The 27495-nt window shown below is 37.7% G+C and overlaps 1 protein-coding gene across 9 annotated transcripts in view; it reads right to left on the reverse strand.

Moving 5' to 3' along the window:
• Positions 1-27495, reverse strand: part of ATP11C (ATPase phospholipid transporting 11C) — a 172655-nt gene that overhangs the window by 78609 nt on the left and 66551 nt on the right. For all 9 annotated transcript variants that reach the window (XR_011536064.1, XR_011536060.1, XR_011536061.1 and 6 more), the window contains exons 2-5: positions 17956-18075; positions 10482-10571; positions 7500-7580; positions 5530-5637 (exon numbers count right to left, since the gene is read on the reverse strand). Coding sequence is in view for 4 of the 9 variants with exons in the window: in XM_070605248.1 (XP_070461349.1) it covers positions 5530-5637; positions 7500-7580; positions 10482-10571; positions 17956-18075 (399 nt within the window). In the remaining 5 variants the exon portion in view is untranslated. The remainder of the gene's footprint in view (positions 1-5529; positions 5638-7499; positions 7581-10481; positions 10572-17955; positions 18076-27495) is intronic.

The raw sequence follows: 27495 nt of genomic DNA on the forward strand, positions 1-27495 counted from the left end.
ACAATGACCAACTCAAAAAGGAAATTAAGAAAAAAAACCCATTTACAATAGCATCAAAAAGGATAAAACACTTTGGAATAAACCAAAGAAATTAAACACTTGTACAGTGAAAGCTGCAAAGCACTGCTAAAAGAAATCGAACATAATACAAATAAATGGAAAGACATTTTATGTTTATGGATTGGAAGATTTAATACTGTTAAAGTGTATATACTATCCAAAGCAATCTGCAGATTCAGTGGAATTCCTATCAAAATGCCAATGGCATTCTTCACAAAAACATCCTAAAATTCATATGGAATCTCAACAGACCCCCAATAGACAAAACAATCTTGAAAAGAATAAACATAGAGGCCTCACAATCCCAGATTTCAAAACATAGTACAAAGCAATAGCAATTAAAATGATATGGTATTGGCATAAAGACAGCTATGTACATCAATGAATAGAGAGCTCAGAAACACACCCTTGCACATATGACCAAATGATTTTAAACAAGGATGCCAAGACTATGCGATGAGGAAAGGACAGTTTCTTCAACAGATAGTGTTGGGAAAACTGGAAATCTACATGCAAAAGAATGAAGCTGGACTCTTACCTTACACCATATACAAAAATTAAGTGAAAATAAAGACCTAAATATAAGACCTAAACCTATGAGACTTCTAGAAGAACGTGAGAGAAAAGCTTCAGGACTTTGGATTTGGCAATGATTTCTTGGACATAACACCAACAGCACAGCGAGAAAGGAAAATGAGAATGAAAAGAGAACACACCAACTGGGAGAAAATATTTGTAAATCATATATCCGACAAGCGGTTAATCTCCTTTATATATAAAGAACTCACACAACTGAACTACAAAAAAAATCAAACAATCCAATCAAAAAGTAGGCAGAGGCTATGAACAGACATTTTTCCAAAGAAGAGATCCATATGGCCAATAGGCACATGAAAAGATGCTCATCATCAGAGAAATGCAAATCAAAACTACACTTAAATACCACCTTATGCCCGTCAGAATGGCTATAATCACCAAGACAACAAGTAACAAATGTTGCAGAGGCTGTAGAGAAAGAGAACCCTCATACACTGCTGGTGGGAATGCAAACTGGTGCAGCCACTATGGAAAACAGTATGGAGATTTCTCAAAAAATTAAAAAGAGAAATACCATATGACCGAGCTATCCCACTACTAGGTATTTATCCAAAGAACTTGAAATCAACAATACTAAGAGACACATGCACCCCTATGTTCGTTGCTGCATTATTCACAATAGCCAAGACATGGAAGCAACCCAAGTGCCCACCAACTGATGATTGGATAAAGAAGATATGGTGCGTGTGTATACACACACACACACACACACACACACACACACACAGGAATACCACTCAGCCATAAAAAAGACAAGCCCGGGGCTGGCCCTGTGGCCAAGTGGTTAAGTTTACATGGTCTGCTTCGGCAGCCCAGGGTTTCGCCAGTTTGATTCCTGGGCGTGGACATGGCACCATTCACCAAGCCATGCTGAGGTGGCATCCTACATGCCACAACTAGAAGGACCCACAACTAAAAATACAAAACTATGTACTGGGGGGCTTTGAGAGAAAAAGGAAAAAATAAAATCTTTCGAAAAAAAGACAAAACCATCCCATTAGCAACAACATGGATGGACCTTTTGGGTTTTATGTTAAGCAAAATAAGCTAGACTGAGAAAGACAAACACTATATGATTTTACTCATTTGTGGAAGATTAAACACATGGACAAACAGAACAGTTTAATGGTTACTAGGGGGAAGAGGTTTGGGGGATGGGCACAAGGGGTGAAGGGGCACATTTATATGGTGACTGACAAATAGTAACATACAACTGAAATTTCCCAATATTGTAAATTATTATGACCTCAATAAAATTTTTTTAAAAAATTAAACAAACAAAAATTATGTTTTTACCAGTAGCCTGTGAGAAAGTCTCTGCCCATTTTAAAAGTCCCATCTGATGAGAAAAACTTGTTTTGATTTGCACTTCTTTTTTTTCTGCTTTTTTCTCCCCAAATCCCCCCAGCACATAGATGTGTATTTTTAGTTGTAGGTCCTTTTAGTTGTGGCACGTGGGATGCGACCTCAGCGTGGCCTGACGAGTGGTGCCATGTCCGTGCCCAGGATCTGAACCAGCGAAACCCTGGGCTGCTGGAAGCGGAGCACGCGAACTTAACCACTCAGCCACGGGGCTGGCCCCATGATTTGCACTTCTTGATTAATAAATTTGAATATTACGTATACATTCAAAAAAATCAAAATGAGATATGGGAATACATCAAACTTAAAAAGTGTGCGCCAAGGGAAACAATCAACAGAGTATAAAGGCAATCTACGAAATGGGAGAAAATATTTGCAAACATGTATCTGATAAGGGGTCAATATCTAGTATATTTAAGGAATTTCTACGACTCAACAGCAAACACACACACAAATACCACGATTAAAAAATGGGCAAAGGACTTGAATAGATATTTCTCCATGAAGATATATAAATGGCCAAAAGGCACATGAAAAGATGCTCAACATCATTAATCATTAGCGAAATGCAAATCAAAACCACAATGAGGTATCATCTCACACCCATGAGGATGGCCACTATCAAAAGAACAGAAAAGAACAAGTGCTGGAGAGGATGTGGATAATTTGAAACCCTTGTGCACTCTAGGTGCAAAGGTAAAATGGTGCACCCACTATGGAAAACAGGATGGAGGTTCCTCAAAAAATTAACAATGGAATTACCATGAGATCCAGAGACTCTACTTCTGGATATATATCTAACATAATTGAAAGCAGGATCTCAAAGAGTTCTTTGTATAACTGTGTTCACTGCAGCATTATTCACATAGCCAAGAGGTGGAAGCAACCCAAATGTCCATCAACAGATGAATTGATAATAAAATGTGGTATATGCACACAGTGGAATATTATGTAGCCTTAAAAAGAAGGAAATCTTGTCATATGCCACAACATAGATGAACCTTGAAGACATTACACTAAGTGAAATAAGCCAGACAGCAAAGGACAAATACCATATGATCCCACTCAGGGGAAGTATCTCTCCGAAGTAGTCAAAGTATCTCTCTCAAGTAGAAACAGAAGGTAGAAATGGCTGGAGATAGAGAGAATTAGTGTTTAGTAGGTATAGAGTTTCAGTGTTACAAGATGAAAAAGTTCTAGAAATATGTTGTACAACAATGTGAATATACTTACTACTGAACTGTACACTTAAATAGGTAAGATGGTAAAGTTAATGTTCTGTTTTTTTATCACAATAACAAAATAAAATAAAATAAAAATAAATACGTAATACCTTGAGACTGGGATAACATATGGTAAAAAAATACATGCAATAAAGGGCTGTTACCGAAAATGTACAAAAAAAATCCTTAAAACTCAACAGCAAGAAAATTAATAATCTGATTAAAATATGGGCAAAAGACCTGAAAAGACACTTCACCAAAGAAGATATTCAGATGGCCAATAAGCATATGAAAAGATATTCAAAGCCATATGTCACCAATTGCAAATCTAACAAAAATGAGATACCACTACACAGCTATTAGAATTGCCAAAATCCAGAACACTGATAACAAATGCTGCCCAGGACGTGGAGCAACAGGAACTCTCATTCACTGCTGGTGGGAAGGCAAAATGCAACAGTCACTTTGGAGACAGCTTGGCAGCTTCTTACAAAACTAAACACGCTCCTACCCTATGATCCAGTAATCACACTACTTGGTATTTACCAAGATGAACTGAAATCTTATGTCTACATAAAAACCTGCATATGGAAGATTATAGCAGCTTTATTCATACTTGCCAAAACTTGGAAGCAAACAGGATGCCCTTCAGTAGGTGAATGGATAAACAGTGGTACATCTAGACAATGGAATATTATTCAGTGCTAAAAACAAATGAGCTGTCAAGCCATGAAACGACATGGAAGAAACTTAAATGCATATTACTAAGTGAAAGAAGCCAGTCTGAAAAGGCTACATACCATATGATTGCAACTGTATGACATTATGGAAAAGGCAAAACTAAGGAGACGGTAAATAGATCAGTGGTAGCCTGGGGTGGGAGGGAGGGAGGGATGAATAGGCAGAACATTGAGGTATTTTAGGGCAGTGAAACTACTCTGTATGATTTTATAATTGTGGGTAAGTGTCATTGTACGTTTGTCCAAGCTCATAGAATGTACGAGAGTAAATCCTAATGTAAACTATTGACTTTGGGTGATAGTGATTTGTCAGTGTAGGTTCACTGATGCTAACAAATGTACCACTCTGTGGGGGATACTGATAGTGAGGGAGGTTGTACCTGTGTGGGGGAAGGGGGTATATCTGAACTCTGTACTTTCTGCTCAATTTTGCTGTGACCTAAAACTGCTCAAAAAGTAAAGTTTATTATTAATTGAAATAAAATCTGTTGGGAATAAAAAATATTATTTGATATGGACAAGTCTAAAATCTTATTGGCAGGGATCTTCCTGAATAATAATAAACAATGATTAATTTGATTAAAAATCAAACTTTCTGAGATATTAAAAAATAATAAATAATACTCGGAACTCTCATACATTGCTGGTGGAATATAAAATGATACAGCTGCTATGGAAAACAGTTTGGCAGTTCATGAAAAAGTTAAACACAGAATTACCATACGACCTAGCAATTCTACTCCTAGGTATGTACCCCCCAAAATTGAAAATAGATGTTCAAACAAAAACTTGTACATGAGGGCCAGCCTGGTGGCATAGGAGTTAAGTTCATGTGCCCTGCTTCGGCAGCCCAGGGTTCACCAGTTTGGATCCTGGGCGTGGATCTAAGCACTGCTTATCAAGTCATGCTGTGGGAGGCATCCCACATATAAAATAGAGGAAGACGGGCACAGATGTTAGCTCAGGGCCTATCTTCCTCAGCAAAATAGAGGAGGATTGGCAGCAGATGTTAGCTCAGGGCTAATCTTCTTCAAAAAACAAAACAAAACTTGTACATGAGTGCTCACAATGGCAACATTGCTAATAGCCAAAAAAGTGGAAAAAAGACAAATGTCCATCAACTGATGAATGGATAAACAAAATGTGGTATAGCCACATGATGGAACATTATTCAACCACAAAAAGGAATGAAGTACTGACAGATGCTACAACATGAACGAACCTTGAGAACATTACATAGAGTGAGAGAAGCCAGACACAAAAGGTCACACAGTGTATGATTCCAATTATATGAAATATCTAGAATAGGCAAATCCATAGAGACAGAAAGAAGATTAGTGGTTGCCAGGGCCTGGGTGGGGGAGGAATGTGGCATGACTACTTAATGGCTATGGGGGTTTCCCTTTGGGGTGATGAAAATGGTCTGGAACCAGATAGCACTGATGGTTGCATGACATTGTGAATGTACTAAATGGCACTGAATTGTACATTTTAAAATGGCGTGGTTTTGCCATAATAAAAAAAGAATGAATTACAAAAATTAATACCTTGATTTTTTCACTCTCTTTTCTCACTCGTTTTGCATTTTCAATAATGTAAACAGTTCTCTTGTTGACTTCATTGTCAGCTCTGTGTCTCAGCCAATCCTCATAACCCTAGGAGAAAAAGAACCACATACTCAAGCTCACATAATGAAGTCAAGTTGTTAATACATTTCTAGAACCCCCTCCATGAGTCACCAGCAGATATTTATACTTCCAGTTTTCAACTCAGAATGCTCAAGAGACAACACTGTACCTTTTTTCAGCAAAAACTAAGGTATTTTTTCAAAATACCCCTTAGGTAATAGGTTTACTGTGTTAAAAGGTCCCTCCATTCTACAGATAAAAACTAATGAAAACACAGGCATAGAACCTTACTGTTCTTCAACTGTGAAGGACGAAGATTTATTTTTCTAATTCCACTTTTATTCTTCAAGTTAATGTTAATTTTCTTCTACTTTTTAATTTGAAAAAAATTTTCTGTGTTATTTTCTTACAGACTTAATCACTTAAATACATTCTTTCATAAAAGACTGTTGGGGTGGTCACCTCTGAGGAAATATAATTCCTCCCCAGGGACAGAGAATAGAAAAGGGCAAGTTAGTATTATTTTGGCAGAGAATCTATGATAAGTTTTAGAGATCAACATTTAAACTTCTCCATTGACTTGGTGATAAAAGAAAAATATAAACTGGTGTTCACTTTTTAGAGTTAAAAGTAATCAGGTAAAGATTTAATGGCTCATTTTTCTTTAGGCTTTTTGTCTGGAGTAAATTTAAGCCAAAAGACTACCGAAGGAGGATGTTCATTTGAGCACAAGCTCCTCTCCTTTTTTACATCACTTTGCTTTTTTTCTTTATAATAATGGCTGTACCTTTTTAAATATAACTGTTGGAAAAATCTCTTGATCGCCTTCCTCCTTTTTTCTCAGGTGCTATATTCATTCCTATTCTGTCCCTCTTTATGACAATGCCAGGCTATTACTTCACCCAATACTTTCTGTGATGTCAGTGAAGAAAGGGCCTAACATGAACTAGTATTAGGAGTAAAATGAATCAGTAAGAGCTTTTGAAAATCATACAGTAGGCTATTCTTAGAACCAGCAATTCTATGATGTTAAAGAAAATAATCCTAACAGCTTAAGGGAAAGAACATTCCAAAAGTCTTTATTTAGCAATCACTCGATAAAATATTCTTGCAGTTCCTGGTAGGCAGGACAGAAGACCAGATAACCCCAAGAGGAAAAGGTGACCTTGTTCCCAATACTGTTAAACTGACCTTCATTTTCTAGGTTCTTTGGGACACTTTTTAAAGCACTTTGGAAAGTACTGTCTCAAAGTATGTTTGTAATTAGCCAGGTCCTGTGGACTGTCCCAGTACATGATACACATTGCTAACCCAGCCCTTTACCTCCAGTTTATTGTTTCCATTTTCAATTTCATCTGGAATTTTTCAAAGGTACTATCATATACAATGCTCAAAATACTTCAAAGACATTAGCACCACAAACTGTGGCAGTTGTCAGCTTTGATAAAAAACAAGAATAAAAGTATCCTCTACCCACCACTCCCTTCAGTAGCATCAGGAAAGACAACAAAATTATTTATGCTCTTGAGATCTCTGCTATAGGGAACAGAAAAAAAAGGCCACTAGAATGGGAATTTTTCAGACAGACATACCACATTGAAAAAAATCAATGCATATTCAAAATTCACCTCCCATTTCCCAACTGAGCTGAAACTTCTACTTACTCTATCCTTTACAGTTATATCTCCACTCACAAATATTGAAGAAGAAAGGAGCAAAGAAATTAAGGATGCACCTTATAATCTTTTTAATAGGTTTTAAATAGGAACCAAATACAAACTAAACAAATCAAGGATACTGCCCACGCTAATATGAAAAAGAATCTTTGAAAATAAAATTCAAACCAGACAGGACTGACATGTAGGCATAACTGTAAATAGGAGATTTACCTGCTTGATGGCTGTAACAGTTATAACAAAGAAAAGTGGAAGTCCACTGGTAACTGGGCTAGTTGGTGTATCTACTGTGACCTAGGTAAAGAAATTAAAATGAAAGAATGAAAATAAGACATTAAGTCACATGCAGCACTTACATGCTGAAAACAGTTCAGACAGAAATGCAGACAAAACATTCCGGTAGCAAGGTGAATGTCAACTTTCATTAAAACTAAAGCAATCCACACAGCTATTATTTAAGAAAATAGTTCTAAATTCAGGCTTAGTTTTCATTCCAGCTTGGATTAACCCCTTTACTGAAGTATATCCATTCATTTACCATCTATTTGTTGAGCACCACTCTATCAGCTCCTGCGCTATTATCAGCCCGGCTCTAGAGATGCTGCTTTAAACAAAGTGGAGAAAGTCCCTGCCCTCATACAGGTGGCAGCTTATAGGCAGAACCAGACATTAACACATGTGAGATAATGAGATCCAAAGAGTAAATCGAAGTTAACTAGATGAAGGGAGAGCATTCCAGGTACAGTGAATAGTGTATGTAAAGTCTCTATGGTAGGAGGGAGTGTGGCCCATGTGAGGAAACAAAGGTAGCCGATGGCAAGAGAGAGCGTGGTGTGAAGTGGGGCTGGGGAGACAGACAGGAGCCAGACCAAGCAGGGCCCTCTGGGCTAGAGGTCATTCTTTATTCTACAAACAGTGGGAAATCACTGAAGCTTTTAGGCAGGGAGAGGTCACATCACATGAACAGAACTACATTTTGAAAAGATCATTCTCACTGCTTTGTGAAATAAGGAATGGATGGGAACAAGAGCAGAGGCAGAGAGTTCATTTAGGAGGCTACTGCTATAATCCAGGGTGAAAGATGATGACTTGGACAAGGGTGGTAGCAGCAGACAAGGAAAGAAGATCCAGAGAGATCTGGGAGGCACAAATGGCAGGATTGGTAAAGAATTTCTTATAAGGGGTGATTAAAGATATCTTCCAGGTGTCTGGTTAAGAAGGCTGCGTGGATGTTGTCATCACTCACTGAAATAGGAAATACTGAAAGACAACTAGATTTGAGGGACAGAGGACCATGAGTTCAATCTGCCCTCACAACTCACTGACTCTCATCTCTAAACCCCACCCAGACCTGCCCTTGCCGCACACCTTGTGTTGCAGACACAGGCTTTTACATGGCTCTGGGCCTTCATGCACAGACTGAGATGCCAGTCTGGCATTCTTCAACAGGTAAACTCCCTCTAATCCTTTAAGGCTCAGTTCAGATACCACCTACTCTTTGAAGACTTCTCAAAACCCCTTGGATAGAAAAAATCATTAATGTCCACCATATCCCCATAGTTATTTTGCTCATGCTACTTTTACATCTTTCACTACATTAAATTAAGTGAATATATGACTGTCTTCTTGGCTATAACATAAATTCCTTAAGGGTTGAAAAGTGCTATCTTGATCTTTACTGTACCTACTTAAATCTTGGTTACCTGGACCACTGCATAGCACACAGTAGGTGCTTGGTATACGTTTGCTGAATTGAACTGAAATGCGCTGCACGCCAAGTGAAATGACTCTTGTCAGCATAATCCTCTATGTAGTTTATTTTATGCTGTTCCGTAAGACATCTTACCAGCAATCTAGAGGAGCTCCTTTTCAAATGCCCTATCATTCAAGATTGAAATTTGTTCTTTCCCATATCACAGCCCAGATTGGTATTAAGTAGCAGGGCTAAATTGAATTACAGTACCATTTACTCAAAGCCTCAAAGTGGATAAACAGAAGCATTTAACATCAACAAGGCATTTAAGTAATTTCATTGAGGTATTTCTGCTTCATTGAAAAAAATGAAATAAGAAAAAAAGTACCTTTAATGTACTAAAATTTTCACGAGGTAATTTTGGTGAGGGAAAGATTTTAATAGCTTATAGACTTAAAGATGGAAGATGTAATTTAAAATGTCTAAAATTAAAACAGAGAACATTAGCAGGAACACAGAGAAGAGATTCATCTACTAGGCTTTCAACCTTAAAGTAAATAAATGAGGAAGAGTAAAACTAATAATCAGGAAGGTAAGTGATATATTTTCGAATAAACTGAAACTGGTGTTTAACAAAGTAAAACTATTAATTTGAATTATTAAAAACTTGGATATATACCATTGAATTTAATGGTACACAACACATGCACTTTTAGGATGAACAAAGATATGAAATTCATGAAAGTTTTTAAAAAAGTAACAAAGTCTCAAGTTTTCTAGTAAAAATGCTACTTTAAAAATATATAAAATCAGGGGCCAGCCCGGTGGCACAGCAGTTAAATTCACACGTTCTGCTTTGGTGGCCCGGGGTTCACTGGTTCGAATCCCGGGTGTGGACACGGCATCGCTTGGCAAGCCATGCTATGGCAGGCGTCCCACATATAACGTAGAGGAAGATGGGCATGGATGTTAGCTCAGGGCCAGTCTTCCTCAGCAAAAAGAGGAGGATTGGCAGCAGTTAGCTCAGGGCTAATCTTCCTGGAGAAAAAAAAATATATATACATAAATAAATAAAATCCAGGGGGGGCTCCACGCTGTAGTGGTTAAGTCAGGCCCACTCCACCTTGGGTTTGTGGCTTTGGATCCCAGGCACAGACCTGCACCACTTGTCAAGCCATGTTGTGGCAGTGACCCACATACAAAATAGAGGAAGACTGGCACAGATCTTAGGTCAAGGCTAAAATTTTCCTCAAGCCAAAAAACAGGAAGATTGGCAAGAGATGTTAGCTCAGAGCGAATCTTCCTCACCAAAAAATAAAAAATATAAAAAAATAAAATCATATAATCTTAAAATGTAATATTAGTACTTTAAAAAGTTGTGTTATAATAAGCCCTGAAGCATCTTTTTAATCAGAGGGGATTTTAAGGTTAGAAATGGATTGAAAATTTGTTTGAAGCCATTAAGTTTCTTAAAGTGGAGTGGCTGTTTATGGAGGTCTTACCTGTACAAGGAAAATGATGAGAAAATAAAAATTCGCAATTCTTCTAAACTGTTCAAACAGATTCTTTGGGAGGAAATTCCAAAGTGTATACTGTAAGGGAGGAAGAAATAAAAAAGATTATTAGAAAGGAAACTTGAAAAATTCTAAAAATAATGACTCACATGGGTCCAGATTATCACACCACTTTGAAATCATGTTAAAATCCAAACCCTCAAACATACAAAAAAGCATATACTTAGAGGTATAGTATATAAACACTTTTTTCAGGAATGAAGTCACTTTCAGCATTACAGTTGGGCCATCTAGTCCCATCCCTTTGCTTTCCCTGACCCAATCTAAATTAAGTTCCTTGTTATATGCTTTCATAGCATCCTCTACTTCCTTGTCAACACACATTACAGAGAATAACTTTATATGTGTGCATTTTTAATTGAAATTTCTCCCTCCACAGACAATGGGTTCTATAAGGGCAGGCTTTTCACCTTATTTCTTTTTCCCCAGCACACAGCAGACTGCCTGACACAAAGCAGAACTCCATAAATTAGTTGGATGAATGAATGAACAAACTCCTCTGGCTCAGCTAACCTCTGGGCTCGTCACCATCATCACAGATATAGCTCTGTCCTCCCAGTTATCTCCCACTTCCATGACAGCTGAGGTATATACGTAACCCGGGGGCATAGAGGGCTTTCACTTCAAGCAACACTATACCAGCCTGGGCTTTGGTAACTTGTAATAAATAAAGGTTGCAATGCTAAATTGCACACGAGCAGGAGGAGAGAACTCCTAGGCCAATTGTCAAATCGCACAGACTTTCTCACTGACACCTTAAGCTCAAGGATTAGGTCATTTAAAAATCACCGGAAGTTGGATTTTCTAGATCTTTTTTTTTTTTTTTAAAGATTTTATTTTTTTCCTTTTTCTCCCCAAAGCCCCCCGGTACATAGTTGTATACTCTTCGTTGTGGGTCCTTCTAGTTGTGGCATGTGGGACGCTGCCTCAGTGTGGTCTGATGAGCAGTGCCATGTCTGCGCCCAGGATTCGAACCAACGAAACACCAGGCCACCTACAGTGGAGCGCGCGAACTTAACCACTCGGCCACAGGGCCAGCCCCTCTAGATGTCTTAACAAAGAAGAACAGAAACCAGAAAGAAAGAACTGTTTCTTAACCTAAAGATCTAAATCTACACTTAAATGTCTCCACCTCACTTATCTCCATAATGTGAGAAAATATCCATTAAGTTAGGTAAGGTGACTGAAAAGCCAAAGTCACAGAGCATGATATAGTATATGGGAATTTACTACAGTCATGCACCACATAATGACGTTTTGGTCAATGACAGACCACATATGATGGTGGTTCCATAAGATGAGTACTGTATAGCCTAGGTGTATAGTAGGCTATATCATCTAGGTTTGTGGAAGTATCATAAAGTAAGAAGAAATTTTCCTCTACCCTTCTAGGTTTTTCTGGCTGAATTAAATTGACGTAAGACAGATTAACTGGAGAAAAACAAACAGAAGTTTAATAATATTATACCTAGGAGAAACCCAGGAAAACCAAGTAACTCACCATAATGGCCAAAGCCCTCACCTTAAATACCATCCTCAGCTAAAGCCAAAGGAAGATGCCAGGGGTGGGAGAGTCAAGGACTTCCAAGGGAAGGAAGGCAATTCACAGGTAGGTTAAAGGGAGCAAGCACTTGGAAAACAAATGTTTGGCCACACAGGCACAGAAGAACACAGAGGAGAGCCCAACAAACAGGCTTTTCTAGGTTCCTCCCTGTCTACCACTTAGTGCAAGTTATGCTAAGGAGACAGCTCACTTCCTGAGACAGGTTTTTTAATCTGAATTCTTTTAGGCAGTTAAGGGGGAGGTAACAAAAAATGACTTTGAATCTTTTGTTTCCTAAAACTAATCAGCCTAAAATAATCCTCATGTTAAAGAGATATATTTTGGGGTGGCAAATTTTGTTCCCCTTCAGTACACTCTATGATGTTCGCATAATGACGAAATCACCTAAGGACGCATTTCTCAGAGCAGATTCTCGTCAAAGGAACACATGAAAATACTAACCTCTCTATAAGAGGCTTATGGGCTTTAGGTTTGGGGAATCTCAAGAAAATGAAGGTGAACGGAAGCAAACATTCAGTGAAGCTGCTGCATTATAACCAACAGGCAACCTAGAAGGTTCTTTCCCCAGGGTTCAAGGAAATGCCTCAGGGAAGCCCCTTCAAAATGCAGTGCAGAATAGTGTGTGGATGTGCATCATTTGGGAGAAGAGAGTTCACACTTTTCATCAGATTCCCAAAGCAGCTTGCGATAAAAAATAAAAGGCATCAGAACCACTGATACAGTCACTTTGAAGCTGAGGTAGGCCACATCAGCACTTAACTGTCACAGTTACTTGAGATCAATTTTCTGAAACAATAAGCTACACTCCAACAACAGGTTAACAGCTGAGCTTCTAGCATGTTGACCTTCTGTTCTCTAACTAAAGGATTTTTAATTAAATAAGCAAACATTAGGGACTGTTAGAGTCCTGTGGGGTGTTAACACATGAAAAGGGAACATTTTTGTTGTTGTTTCTAGGTCCCCACTGTTCACTTACCACCATTTTAACTTACTAAATGAACTGCTCCCTTGAGGAACTCTGGGTATTCTCTTTACAGGAAACTATTGCTATATGCCCTCTTCTGTCCTATAATCAGGTCATGAGCTATTAAGAGGTCAGGGAGCATATCATAAAGCCCCTTACCACAGGTGCCTAGCATGGTGTTTGGCATATAGAATGCACACAGGAAATCTTGATTAAAACTTGTGTGTTAGCCATTTACTCCACTGCTTTAAATAAAAAGCAAATTAAGTTTCTCATCTCTTTATTATAATACAATGTAATGTAGCATACATTATTTCAATGCAGACCAAGAGAAGTCTACTTTTTTAGAGTTTTCTAATTAAAATTGAAACTGAATTAAAGCCATATGTACCAAGTTATTCAAATTGACTTGTTTACCTAAAAAGCTCAGACTTAGTCAGTTGCTACAAACCAAAAACAATGTTAATTCACAGGAAGAAAATGTTTATAGCATTTGTTTCATACACAATGATAAGAATGGAGATTTTTTGGGCCATAAGTTAAGTTATTGCTCAGAGAAGTCAGTAAGTGGATCTTTCATACTGTCTTCTTTTTTTTTGAGGAAGATTAGCCCTGAGCTAACTACTGCCAATCCTCCTCTTTTTGCTGAGGAAGGCTGGCCCTGAGCTAACATCCATGCCCATCTTCCTCTATTTCATACGTGGGACGCCTAACACAGCATGGCTTGCGATGCAGTGCCATGTCCGCACCTGGGATCCGAACCAGCGAACCCCGGACCGCCGAAGCGGAATGTGCGCACTTAACCACTGTGCCACCAGGCCGGTCCCTTTGATACTATCTTAACATGCAACTATAAACTTAAAAAGCAACCCAATATTTAGAACATGTTTAAAAACAGTTTCTACAGGAAAATGCCAGCTTCCTAAATACATACAACGCATTTTACATCTGCTCTGTAGTGAATGAAATGATTGGTACACAAAAATGTGACCCTGAAGATGCAATTATGTGAAAAAATTATGGGTCACCCTCTCAAACATCTACCACCTAATTTAATTTGAAACCAAAATCTTATAACTTTGATAAACAACTTTCCTAATTCGAAAGAGGGAGGTTGAAGTGAATCTCAGCTTTGAGATTCTATTATTTCAATTATATTATTCGTTTTTACCCAAAGTTCAAAAACTTTTCAATTTAGTATTAAAAATGCTGATGGGGAAGCTAAAGCTCCAAAGAACTTGATCTAACGTGTCTGTATATCATAAGAGAAAGCGGAGCAGTTAAAAAATGAAGTAGTCACTATTTAAAATAGCTATTAAAGTTAACAGCCAGTTGTGAATGAGCTATCAGAAGGAACACTGACTTTTCTACCACTAGGATTTCCATTCCATGGAACAAAATAACCATACTTTAAGATTAGTTGTAAATAAGCACCCAGTTGTAAATAAGCAGAGCTCTAGCTTGAGTAACTATTCACTTGGCTAAATTACTGTATCCATTTTATTATCAACTGTCCTTGATGTAGGCATTAAATCCAATTTTGAGCATCACAGCAGGTTACTTTAATTTTCATCACCAATGTCAAGCAGAACTTTCTCTTTTTTTAAGTATCACTCTTTCCACCACAAATTCAGAAGAGAAAAAGAGTTACCAGGACATTTCTGCATTAAGATTTAGTAAGTTTAGCTAAAAAGACTCAGACAAAGAAATGTCTAATAAATTCTACTGATGAGTCTGATTTTTAAAATGAGGGGAAATGGTAGTGTAATTTTAGGCTTGCAATTTCAATCCAAGAAGTTCTTTCACAAAGGAGTACTAAGTTTAACAGCGGGCATACCTTCAAGGAGTTAGGCGGAGCTCACTGATTCTTATCCCACTGAACGGGCTTCTAGATGAAGCTCAGGATTTTTAAAGGGGAAAAAATGTAGAAAAGAGAAATAACATGGAAGCTAAAGATCCTAAAGATCCTAGCAGGATGCAATCAATGCTCCTTTAGCGACACAAAGGGATTTCCAAGTTTCCTACCAGCTACAAAATGCTGGAAATTCCCAAAGGTCCATGCAGCATTAAAATAAGGAGGCTGCAAAAAACAAGTTTTTCTAAAGAAGGTATTTGTGCTTCAAAGAAGAACAGAACACTAATTTTATAAGTAAAATTTAAAGTAGGTCAAAGTGTTTATCTTCAGTGTTCCCTACACAACAAGACTTATTCCCAGTGTTACACTGACATTACTGATGACGTTTGTAAACAAACAAGCAAAAAACACTCAATTAAGAGAAAGTTATTTTTATTACTGAAAGCTTGAGAAAGGAAATCAACACTTGCTATAAAGCTCGCAGGCAACTAACATTCTATAAATTGTACATTTCTTCAATTAAAAGATCCTGGTGCAAATATGAACAGCCAAAAGACAATGTGAGGAAGAAAAAGTCAAATTATAAAACTGTTGTTTTCTCCAGAATGGACAAAAGGCCTCCTTTTAAGAGATCACTCCACACGTTCAAAACGTGTGAGACTGAGGAAATCAATGGTACTGCTCAGGACTGTAATAATAATAATCACAGAACCATAAACAACAATAGCAGCTACCATTTACTGAGTTGTTACTGCCTGCCAAGCACAGTGCTTAAATGTCTTCTGTGGATTATTTCATCCTTACCACAGTCCCATGAAGTAATCACTGTTGATATCCCCATTTTACAGATAAGAAAAGTAAGTCACAGGGAGGTCAAATGATTTACTTTAACCTTAAACCCAGGTTCCCTGTCTACCAAGATGAAGCTCTTTACTACTACACTGTATGCTATCCTCTTACAAGAATTCATCGTATTAAGATTTTACTCTTTTTCTAAAGTTAATAGTATACTGTCAGTTCCTCTTTTTCTGTTCTAGAGCTTTTATAAAAAAGTAGATTAGTTAATAAGCAGTTAACTAGAAAAAGTGTAAACATATAATATTTACAGAGAAAAAAAGAGATGTGCTAAGTCCATCAATGCAGACATGTTCTCTTCTTTATTTTGGTTCCTAGAACATATACATAGACATATATGCAAATCTGTTTAAAAACAATCTTTATTTGCCCCATAAGCTCCTGACTATTTTAAACAATATCCTATTGCATTGTTTTGCCTGCTGGCAAAACTGAAGCTATATAAAATATGAAAAATATTTTACTAAATACAAAGAGTTGAGAATTAAACTGAGTCTTATACATTCTTTTAAAATGTGAAAACACAAAGTATAGCACAACAAAATGATTATCACTAGTTCAATGAAAAGTCACCTTACCATCAGTGTGTCATTTTATTATCTTCCACATAAAACACTATGGGAAATAATAATTCCTTAGGAAATATTTTATATTTCACTTGATGTAAAAGGAGAGAGAACACTGAGGAAGGAGCCCAAATAGCACAATGATATGAAAAGGTATCTTTCTTTAGAGCCACTAGACCTTATAAAGCAGTTCTGCTTGTGGCTTTATCAATAACTCTGCTTGGCGACCATGTCACTAACTTAATTTCTCTGGGTTTGCTTTCTCCATCTGCAAAGCCGGCGAGTTGAACAAGAAGACCTCTTAGGATCTTTCAGCTCTACAAGTCTAGGGTTCTGAGTTAAGAGACTAGAACGGATTGTTTTCTTGGATACTACAGGGTGAGTCACAATTTTCAGTGAAAGAACTATTCATTATCTTAGGCACAGGTATGGAAACTTCTGTCTGATGATAAATTTTCTGCCATAAGTTTAAAGATTAACAAGAAACAGACATTTAATCCAAATGTACTCAGAGCGTTCTACAGGCCAATAACTCTGCTCATTAGGCAACGCAGTTTTCACTTACTCTGTCCATCTCCTAGCTAAGCATAATCTGTACTACATCACTACCCAAAGAGAAATCACATGTATTTCTGAAAACAAAAAAATTTTTTTAAGGAAGGGCCTAGTTTTGTGTTTCAGGTCCTAGGTGTTTACAAACACGCAGTGAACCAATTGTCACCAACGTCTTAGATCTGCCTTGCCAGGCTGCATGAGACAGCGAGGAAAACTATCAAGATCTGTGCCAAGCTACAAGAGACGGCAGTGGGCCAGCCCTCTAGCACCTGGCACCCAACCTTGTCAGCCAAAGGTAAAGGTTAGCAAAGTAATACTTGTAGAATGATGACTACTGGGTACTAGGGACTATAAAGAGTACTTTCACATATGGAACATCAGTTCCACTTCACTGAGGAAGACATTCAGACTCAGAGATTAATTTGGCCAATGTCACATAGCTAATAAGTGGTCAGGCCAGGATCTAAACACAGGTCTTCAGACTCTCAGGCCACTGCTCTTAGCACTACACTATGCTGAAGTAAGATGATTATTCAAATGGTGGCACAGCTACAGTGAGTGAACTCTTAACTGTTCAGTGTACCGAGCAGAATGCACCCGTTAGGACCCAGGAGTGTACTTGAGAAGCTCCACAATGGAGGAGAAAGAGGTACAAACATCATTCTTGAATAGCACCCTCCAAAAGAATTTAAATTATTTACAAGCTTGTCCATCCACTTAAGGGTACTTCAGGAAGCTTTGGGTAGGTAAATAATTTCTACTTTTAGAACATTTTAAGGCTTAAAGTAATACATATAATCAACAGGTACTGTGAATCATAATGGAAGGCAAGTGAATGATCTTTCAACTATAACAAGACAAAGTGATGCTTTAAAAAAAACAGCCTTTCAGTGGAGTAATTACCACAGTTGGTATATGATTGGTACAAGTGCACATCTATGTATACATATATAAATGTACCAGCTTCCTCAGAAGCATAAAGACAAATAAGTGCATTCTCTGGTTCACCATATAAACATCTATTGAGTTAAAAAACAACTTACCTTAGATGAGACTATTCTATTATCACAAAATTTTTGTGCAACATAAGTTTCTGTTTCTGAAACTGGATGATGGCCAACAAACACTGTGCGTGTACCAACTCGTTTCTCTTCTCCAGCACACTGACCAAGAAAAAGAGGGAAAAAGTCAGTTTTTCATCACATTTTTCCATGCTTCTAGCAAGCTCAGAATTCTTGTCTAAGCATGTTTGGCTATAGTCTACAGAGAGAGTAATAGGGAGAGGAGAAAACCTTGTTAGAAAATTCAAACTCCACTAAGCTCTGTGTTGCTGACTTAGGGCAGGTAAGTAAAAGTGTTGCTTGAGCCAACTGTTCTGAGGCCAACACTGCAATTCTAAAATGTGTAAATTAAGGAAAAGTACCCTGGATAAAGAGAACAGATTAGTGGTTACCAGAGGGGAAGGGGGTTGGGGGGGTGGGCGAAAGGGGTAAAGGGGCACATATGTATGGTGATGGATAAAAATTAGACTATTGGTGGTGAACACGATGCAGTCTATACAGAAACTGATAAATAATAATATACACCTGAAATTATACATTGTTATAAACCATTATAACCTCAATAAAATAACTGAAAAAAAAGTATGCTGGAGAAACAATATTGTTACTGCAAATCATTTTTCTTTCATCCACAGAATCTCAACCATTACCATCACAGCAACACACTAATTTAAGAAAGGTCAGACTTGGAATATTTAATTTATTATACAACAACTATTGAGGACAACCTTGTCAATTACCTTACCAGACAGCAGAAAGCAGAATGCCAATTACTTCTAAACACAAAATAACTACTTATAAGTATTTAGAAACAGAATGGCTGCCTCTATTAATGGAATGATTAACTACATCTACAAAGAAATGTTGTAATTCTCTGGCTTTTCAGGAAAGACATTCCTTTGTGATCTCTCAGAGCCTATTATCAAAAAATCTCATTTCACACAATATATCGCTAATGTCACTTTTACATTTTTAAAAAGTAGGTTCACTGAATCTAGAAGTTCCAAGGTTGAGCTCCACTTTACCTCACCCTTTTATTTCACTGAGGCTACACTGTTTTCTTAAATCAGGATAATATACTTTTTTATATAAAGTTGGGATAGTCTCCTTTGATGGTACTATATCATCATGTTTGACATGACCATATGACAGAAATCAAAATCCACTTATATATTTCATTCTTTTTTAAAAAGACATTTCCCCAACCTAAAATGTTTTAAAGTATGTAGCCAAAGATTTTCCTTCCTTTCAATGATTTATTTAAAGGTCAAAGATGTAAATCTCTACCCCCAAAATAATCATTTTAAGCAAGACTACTTAGAGCTTTCAAAATTCTCCAAATATCTATATTTGGGTGTATTCTAGTCTGAATTTTTGTACCTCATATAGATTTTATAGGGAAAGTGGTTTTTTAGTTAAAAGAAACAAAAATCATCCCAAAATACAGATAAGACCTCTTGCCTCACCACTTTCATTTAAACTTATTATTTAGTGGGATATTGCCTTCAAAATCTGTAGGGAATCAATCAAAAAGTAATTGGGATAAATTGAAGTAGGAGAGATTTAGGCTGTATATAAAGGGTAACTTCTGGAAATCTACCCTGGCATGGGTTAAGGGAGCTTATGGGAATCTCTATCCACAGCAACCTGGAAAAAGTCAACAAGTATCAGTGCTGGACGGCTTAGCTATTTACCCACTGGCTTAAAGATAGGGCATTAGAACAACTGATTGTACAACGTCCTTTGCATGCTAAGAGTCAGTGATTACCAGGTAAATTTTCAAACAGTTCCTGGAAACCGGTAAACAGTACTTTTACCGGAATCGTAGCTACATAGATTTTGTAGGGACTGACTTCTTTGTTTGTAACTGTAACATACAGGGTCTGACACAGCCTACTGATAAAAGTACAAAATTTTCCATTCTGCAAAACGTAAACTCAAAGTGAACAAACCCGCTAAAAGAATAGTTTATTCTGCTTTACCCCTACCCTCACCTTCTGTTGCAAGTTACAGCCTCACCATAGTCTCTGCAAGAGACCTGAACCTTATAACGTACCAATTTGAATTATAGAAATTGTCGAGTCTATATACACCCTGTAATTTACAACCTTTAATTTAATAGTCACATGGTTGTTTAGTTTTTCACACAAGCAAGAAGTGGCTCTAGAGTAAATAAGGAAGAGCTAGCTCTTATGCCAATTCTCAGATCATTCTACCAATGGAAAGGGGGAAGAGGAAAAGAAAAAGAGGTAAAGGGTCAGTGAAGCAGCTCTGCCAATACAGATTGTTCCCCTCAGTTAAGAGTGGTCACTGATTAACTTAAAACAAAACTGAACCATTACTTCCCCAATTCTGAATTGTCTTCAACTTTCTTCCCTGGCAGGTAACAGTATTTCAGAGAACAAAAGAAAGGAACAAGTATCATGCAATTTTTCAGGCACATGATATTTCTATGAATTCCGTACATTTGAATAGCATTTACAGTTTTACTAAGAGCTTTCCCCATACATTATCTCTCTGATCTCTTTCGAATAAAGCCTAAGTGACCTCTATCTCCATTAAATTGGAGAAAATGGATTGAAATTGCTGTGCAAGTTGGGGTGGAGGAGAGAGAGATCCCAGCAGTGATAACTGTTAGATGATGAAATAGGAGCCTGAGAGAATTTATAGAACGTCCACTCCTGAGGATTTTTCAAAAAAGGGCAGTCTTCTCAGCCCAGGCAGGTTTTGTTTGGGAGGTGCCTGAGAACTGGGGGTGTGGGTGGGGTGGGGTGAAACAGATGACTTTTCTACGCCTGTTTACCCTAAAATCTGATGAACATGCTATTTCTAGTGGAATGTGCTCTAACTATATAACCTTGTTTGGTTTGCATAAAAACGGCAATGCTGAACTTGTGTGTAAATTCGCTGTAATTTTCTACTTGCTGCCAATGTAGAGTGTTAAAACAGTGGTTTTACTTCCTGTGATTTTGAATAACATTGGTGCCTTAGCCAAGGCAGAGAAACTCCAAGTAGGAATCACAAGAACATTTCCCATGGAGATGGCACACAATGTAGTCCAAAGCGGGAATGTATGATTTCCTGCCACCTCATAATGAATTTTAATTCAATAAGAGTCCATCCTGTGTTAAACTGTTTTCCTTCCAAATATTCTTAGGAACAGCGTTTCTTAAAACTGAAATATGTTGGCACCAATTCTATTTTAATGACTGCAATAAACAGAATAAAAACACATTAAAAAGTATATTTATAATATAGGAATTAACAGAGAAAACAATTTAATTTTCTTCAAGATAAAAATCACTCTTTTGTATTCTTGATTTACACCTCCATTGTATAAACTGAATTTTCTAAAATAAATAAATAAATAAAGCACGGAATTTATACCAAAACATAGTCACTCAATAAAAATCAGAGTAAAAGGGTACTGTTACTCAACTAGTACAATCTTATAATCCTATGCCTTTGCTAGTCATAAAACATAGAAAGCTGTTGGAAGTATAATTTGTTTCCTGACTGCCTCTAGACTAGTGACTCACTTAAAAACTGAGAGAAAATAGAGACCTCAATACAAGACTGTCACTATAAAACTTGGCACAGGATCTGAAATACAGCTCACATCTCCATCTTTTCCAGGTGTTGGCCGACTTAAATTTATCACTTAGTCATAGATCAGACGTTTTTGATTCTGGCCATACTTTGGCTTTAAACATAATACCAATGCCTGAGTCTTTTATTTAATATTTAATTTTTCTGGAAGCCCCCCAGGTGACAATTCTAATTTGCAGCCAGGGTTGAGAAAACTGCTACAGAATCCCCATCTCTGATTTAGTGATTGCCCTTAACTAACATCTTACAAGTTTTTAGTATACCAGCCATAATCCTACACTTTTTCTTTAAGTAATTAAAATAATTTAAACAATTTGCTTTTCAAAAGATAAAAATACAAATAACCCTCAAATACTGTGCCCTCCAACCATTTTAAGCTGCTCACAAAATGAGATTCTCCTTCAATATTATTTTGCATGTGGTTAATTCCCATCAATTACTCAGATCATTGATAAAGAAAATTACAGGCCCTGATATAATGCAAAGCTACTCAGGTTATCAGCAAATCATCACTGATGCCATCCATTGGCAATCACGGAATTATTTTTATTGGTAATCAGACTGCTCTTTGTGAGTTACTAAAGCAAATATTAAGTATTTACGTAAAATGAAAAGTCCTTATTAAAAATCTGAAAAATTGGCAATGATTTAAAACTGTTTTCCATGCCCCAGCCCCAAAGCTATTTTCTTCTCTGAAGCACAAGTATTTTGAACAGCATAATCAGTCTTAAAAAGGCCAAATGAACTCAAAACTGAAAGAAAGAGCATTTCATTCAAATTTCAGGCATCTATTAAAATGCTCCCAAAAGTCAGCATTTCTGCACTAGGCTTGGAGGGGCAGGGTGCAGGGAGGAGAGCACTAAGAGCGCTAGGAAACATTCCCAGTGTATTAAGCTTCTTGGTTAAGATTGCTGTAATGTATTCAGAGGTCAGATTGCTGAGGTTTCCAAGCCCATTCCATTATAACAAGCCAAGAAGAATAATCTTGATGTGTAATTTACAGTCATAAGTCTAAAATGAGACTTAAAATCACAATTTTCAGATATTGCTTTTATCGCATCTTCTTAAGTGATTAAGCTCTCTCTCCCTCCTTTGCCAGAGGTAGAGAAGCAAGACCAAGACAAGACATTTTGTCTTCTTGCCTTTAAAGCTTAATTATGGTCATATTAACTGAAACTCTCAAACACCTGATCAAAAGACAATCGAATATTCAAAGTAAATCCCTAGACCCAAAGATTATCCCTAATTAGATATCACGGGATGGCAACACATTTAATTGAATAGAAACTGCTTTAGGAAATGGACATTAAGCCCAACAAAAACAAACACCTAAATCAGCAAGCACAATGCTTAGGAAAAAGCAGTGACCGTGTTGGAAGCTCAGAGTTAGACTTTCATTATCTAAATGTGATCCACTGAGCAGTTTCATTTCACCAGGACAATCACTTCCAAGGATTCCCAATCTGCTCCCCTTCGCCCACCATGCCCTCACTCCAAGGACCTCAGGGCTACAGAAATGTGGCTCTAAAACTGAAATACAGCTCTTTTACAGGATGGCTAAAAAAGAGTCGATAGATCAAAAATGTAGTAAGCATTTAGTGATTCAAGATTCTAACAGAAAATTTTTTTTAATGATTCAGAGATTCTTCCATTTATAGAAAGCAACCTGAGTTTCTTTAAGTTGGGGCTGGGGCTCAGCAACTCCACTTTCCTTGTTACCAGTATTTCTCCTAACCCAGAGCCTGATGGTATTACACACACAAACTTAACTAGAAATGAACTGAGGCCTCAGTTCTACAATGTCTGAGAAGTTACTTTCCACTTTCACTACCCACATCTACACCAACACCTTGCATTCCCAACACTAAACAAACTTTAAAAATCTAAATAGGGAGATACATAACTTCTAAGGATAGGAACAGGGAGGCTGACTGACAAGTCAGCTAAGCATTTACCATAGCCCTCAGGAAATGGATAAAAACATACATGCAAATAGAAAGCAAGTATAAAAAAGCCCCCAGGACCTCAAAGCCCCACCTGGCTGAAAAAAGAACAGAATAGAATACAGATCACAAACCTCAGAGGTGCGAGGGTAAAGGTGGGACCATCTGCCTACCAACATGTGAAAATTTGCTAACACAATGGCAGCTAAATCCTAGAGAGAACGCTGCAGATTATCAAGCAATTTGTACCAACTCCTGTGATCCCTGGAAACTTCTCCAGAATTTGGGAAGACAGCCAATTGTGCCTTGAAAGTGTGTGTAAGTGAAAGGGAGGTGGCAAAGGAAGCACCAGAAGACTGGTCTGTTCCTTAAGACTTCAAGGCAGTTCTCTGGTGCCCTGACCTCCATTATTACAACCATTTGACATCTGTTTTGTTACTCTTCTCCAAAGACCTGATTTGCCTTTGTAACTTTTGATTTTAAAGTTTCATTTTTAAAATATTAGTATTTTGTCACACATAGTATTTTCTCATCTTGTAAAGTTCTTTTCTAACTTATGCCTACAATAAATGGACTGTGATAAGAAGTGGAACTAAAAATCGAACTTTCGAGGAAAGTTCAATTGAACTTTTGGTTTTAGGCAGGTTAAGAGGATAGAGGAAGACGAGCATAGATGTTAGCTCAGGGCCACTTGATTCCTCAGCAAAAAGAGGAGGATTGGTCGCAGATGTTAGCTCAGGGCTAATCTTCCTCAAAAAAAAAATTTAAAAAATAGTATAAGAGGAAGAGATAATCTAGGTATTCGCTATGATGAAATAAGTACCCCCCCAATTGTAAAAGAGTGACTGTAATATTGTACACTGAAGCTTCAAATATGTGTACCAAAATATACATAAGGCCTAAGCAGATATTTTTCGTGCAGGAGTTCCTTAGGGTTGGAAGATTTTCCTCACTTTTTTTTTTTTTAAAGATTTTATTTTTTCCTTTTTCTCCCCAAAGCTCCCCGGTACATAGTTGTATATTCTTCGTTGTGGGTCCTTCTAGTTGTGGCATGTGGGATGCTGCCTCAGCGTGGTTTGATGAGCAGTGCCATGTCCGCGCCCAGGATTCGAACCAACGAAACACTGGGCCGCCCGCAGCGGAGTGCGTGAACTTAACCACTCGGCCACGGGGCCAGCCCCAGATTTTCCTCACTTTTCTTTTTTTTTTTTTTAAAGCTTCAGCACATGGTTATGTATCCTAGTTGTTAGTTTAGTTCTCTATGAGAGCTGCTGCCACAGTATGACAACAGACAGATGGGTGGTATGGCCCCACGAGTGGAAACAAACCTGGGCTGCAGCAGTGAGAGCACTGCATCTTAACCACTACACCACTAGGGCTGGCTCTTTCCTCACTTTTTAGAGATCTCATAGGTAAGAAAGTTTTATCAGGGCAGCAAACAATAATACCTAACAATGGCAAGGTAAAGAACCACTCGATACCTTAGGGTGAAAAATGCCTTTACCAATATCATTACCTAGAAGAGAAATTCTCATCCAAAAATCCCTTTCTACGTAACCAAAGAATTTTTATTACAGTATAAGAAGAGATAAACTCTGGCTACAGCAAAAAAAAAATACACTGTAAAAGAAGTGTCTGATATCCCGAACAGGGTTTCATCTCCCATTTCAATGATAGCATCATTATTATAAAAGTGATAATAACTTTCCTAGAAAGGTCCAGCAGTTCAAATATACGCTGGAGCGTGTCCAGTGAAACTAATGAATACATCTTTACCCCCGGTATCGTTAAATATCACACAGAAAGCAAACTAGCTAGAAAAAAATGTCCAAGTTATAAATGCAGTTAGTTTAAACAGCACATCCAAGCTATACTTATTTTTTAACATCCCCAACAAAAGAGGTAGGTAAAAAACAAGTTTTCATTGTGGAGCATGGCTGAGTTGGATAACCAAAGAAAACAAGGGGAGGGGCTGTGAGTTGTGATTCTAGCCTCACAGAAGATAGTCACTTCTTCAGTAAACATTTCTAGCCTTCCATTCAACCACAATATCATGGCCAACTTATTGGCTCAAGTTGTCTTAAAGAAAGTCTGTGTTTTGGGGCCAGCCCCGTGCCCAAGTGCCTCTGCTTCAGGGGCCCAGGGTTTCGCCAGTTCAGATACTGGGCATGGACATGGCACTGCTCATCAAGCCATGCTGAGGCGGTGTCCCACATGGCACAGCCAGAGGCACTCACAACTAGAATATACAACTATGTACTGGGGGCTTTGGGGAGAAGAAAAAGGGGGAAAAAAAAAGATTGGCAACAGATGTTAGCTCAGGGCCAAGCTTAAAAAAGAAAATAAAATAAATGTCTCTTTTTGATAAAAGCATCCTCCCTATAGGCGAAGGCTTTTAGGGCAAGGTTTAGAGGGAACAGGAGAAGCAATAAAGAAATGACCCTAGGAAATACTATTGATATCTACGGCCTTAGTCAGTTAAGCCTCAATTTCCTTAACAATAAAATAGGGTCACATGACTTTCAAGACTGCTTACAGTAGGGTTAACAAAACACCCAAAGATCACTTCAAAGGACTCTAAAGGTCATTCAGGTGAGAAGAGGATGAGGCTTACACACACCAACTATGTGAATATTAAAACCCCAGGAACTGGGCCAGCACAGAATTAGAAAATGGTCTCAATATAATTTAGGTGTAAATGGTTTGTTTAAAGTAAGAAAGTTTCTGGCTCTAGAGAAATGGCACAGACAATTCTGATGCCACCCTGGTACAAAGGGGCAGGGTGAGTTACGGCCCATTGGCACAGAGTGTGTGGTGCACATGAAGTGGACTAGACTTGGCCAGGGAGGCTATCAGGTGGCATGTTTGACCACAATGAGGGTCACTCAAGGAGTCCCCTGGAGGCTGTTGTTCATAACAAAAGCAATTAGTCCTTTGGAATTGTTGATGTGGCACCATGGGAATAAAATTAGGAATTCATTTCTCCCTTTATGGCAGAGCACATGGTCACTTGACAACTGTACTAGAATGATTGACATTGTCTCTAAATCTCCCTTCTCTGCTCCCAAAGCTTTGGATTCAAAGCTGCTGCATACTATATAGATGGGGTGCTGCTACAAATTTAACCATTGATCTATTTGTAATTATCCTAAAACACACTTAAAAGAGATATTAGAAATCAACAATGGGTTTGACGTATAACTTTCAGTATACTGAAGCATAGAAGATGAGCATATCAAATAAATTTATTTATGGCTTAATGGCATTATTTATGGCTTGTGTGTAATAAAAATTGTTTGGTTTCTGAAATTTTAATATTCCTTTCAGTATTGCCAACTAGGAATGCCACAATAAGATGGACTGGCAAGAATATCACAATACATCACTCAGTGCTATCCAAACTGCATTACGTAGAACAAGTTAATAATGAAGTTCCTCATAGGGGGAAGGTTGCTTCTATAACCTCTCCTCCTGCTTATTCACAACGTATATTGATGTAATAAAAGCTCTAAAAAGTCTTGAAATAAAGAAACGTCTTAATCCTTGTCTAAGTCAGCATTTCCCAAAGAACTCTTTTTCCCCACTCCCAAGGAAGATCCAGTGACATCATGTTCTGTACGACACAGCAGGGCAATGCTACCCTAATGTATTTCTTAACTCATCACAATCAGTTATACTGGCAAAGCATTCAAGGGTATGAGGTGAGATAACTTAAACTGGTGACAATTTCTCTCCCTATATGTCAAATATAAATAAGAAAAATTAAGAGTTTGGCCATGATCTCAGGTGGGTGCTTTTGCTTCTAAGGCTTAATTATGAAAGGCAAGAAACCAGGAGATCTTGGTTCTCACTGCCTTCTACTACCAATTGATCTGTGTATGTCTTCAGGAAGTCCTGACATTCGTTTCACAGGTAAGTGGAAGAGAGACTGACTAAATAATCTGATCTTAGAGGATGAAGGGGAATTGGG

Source organism: Equus przewalskii, chromosome X (assembly GCF_037783145.1).
Source record: "Equus przewalskii isolate Varuska chromosome X, EquPr2, whole genome shotgun sequence".
Taxonomy (NCBI): domain Eukaryota; kingdom Metazoa; phylum Chordata; class Mammalia; order Perissodactyla; family Equidae; genus Equus; species Equus przewalskii.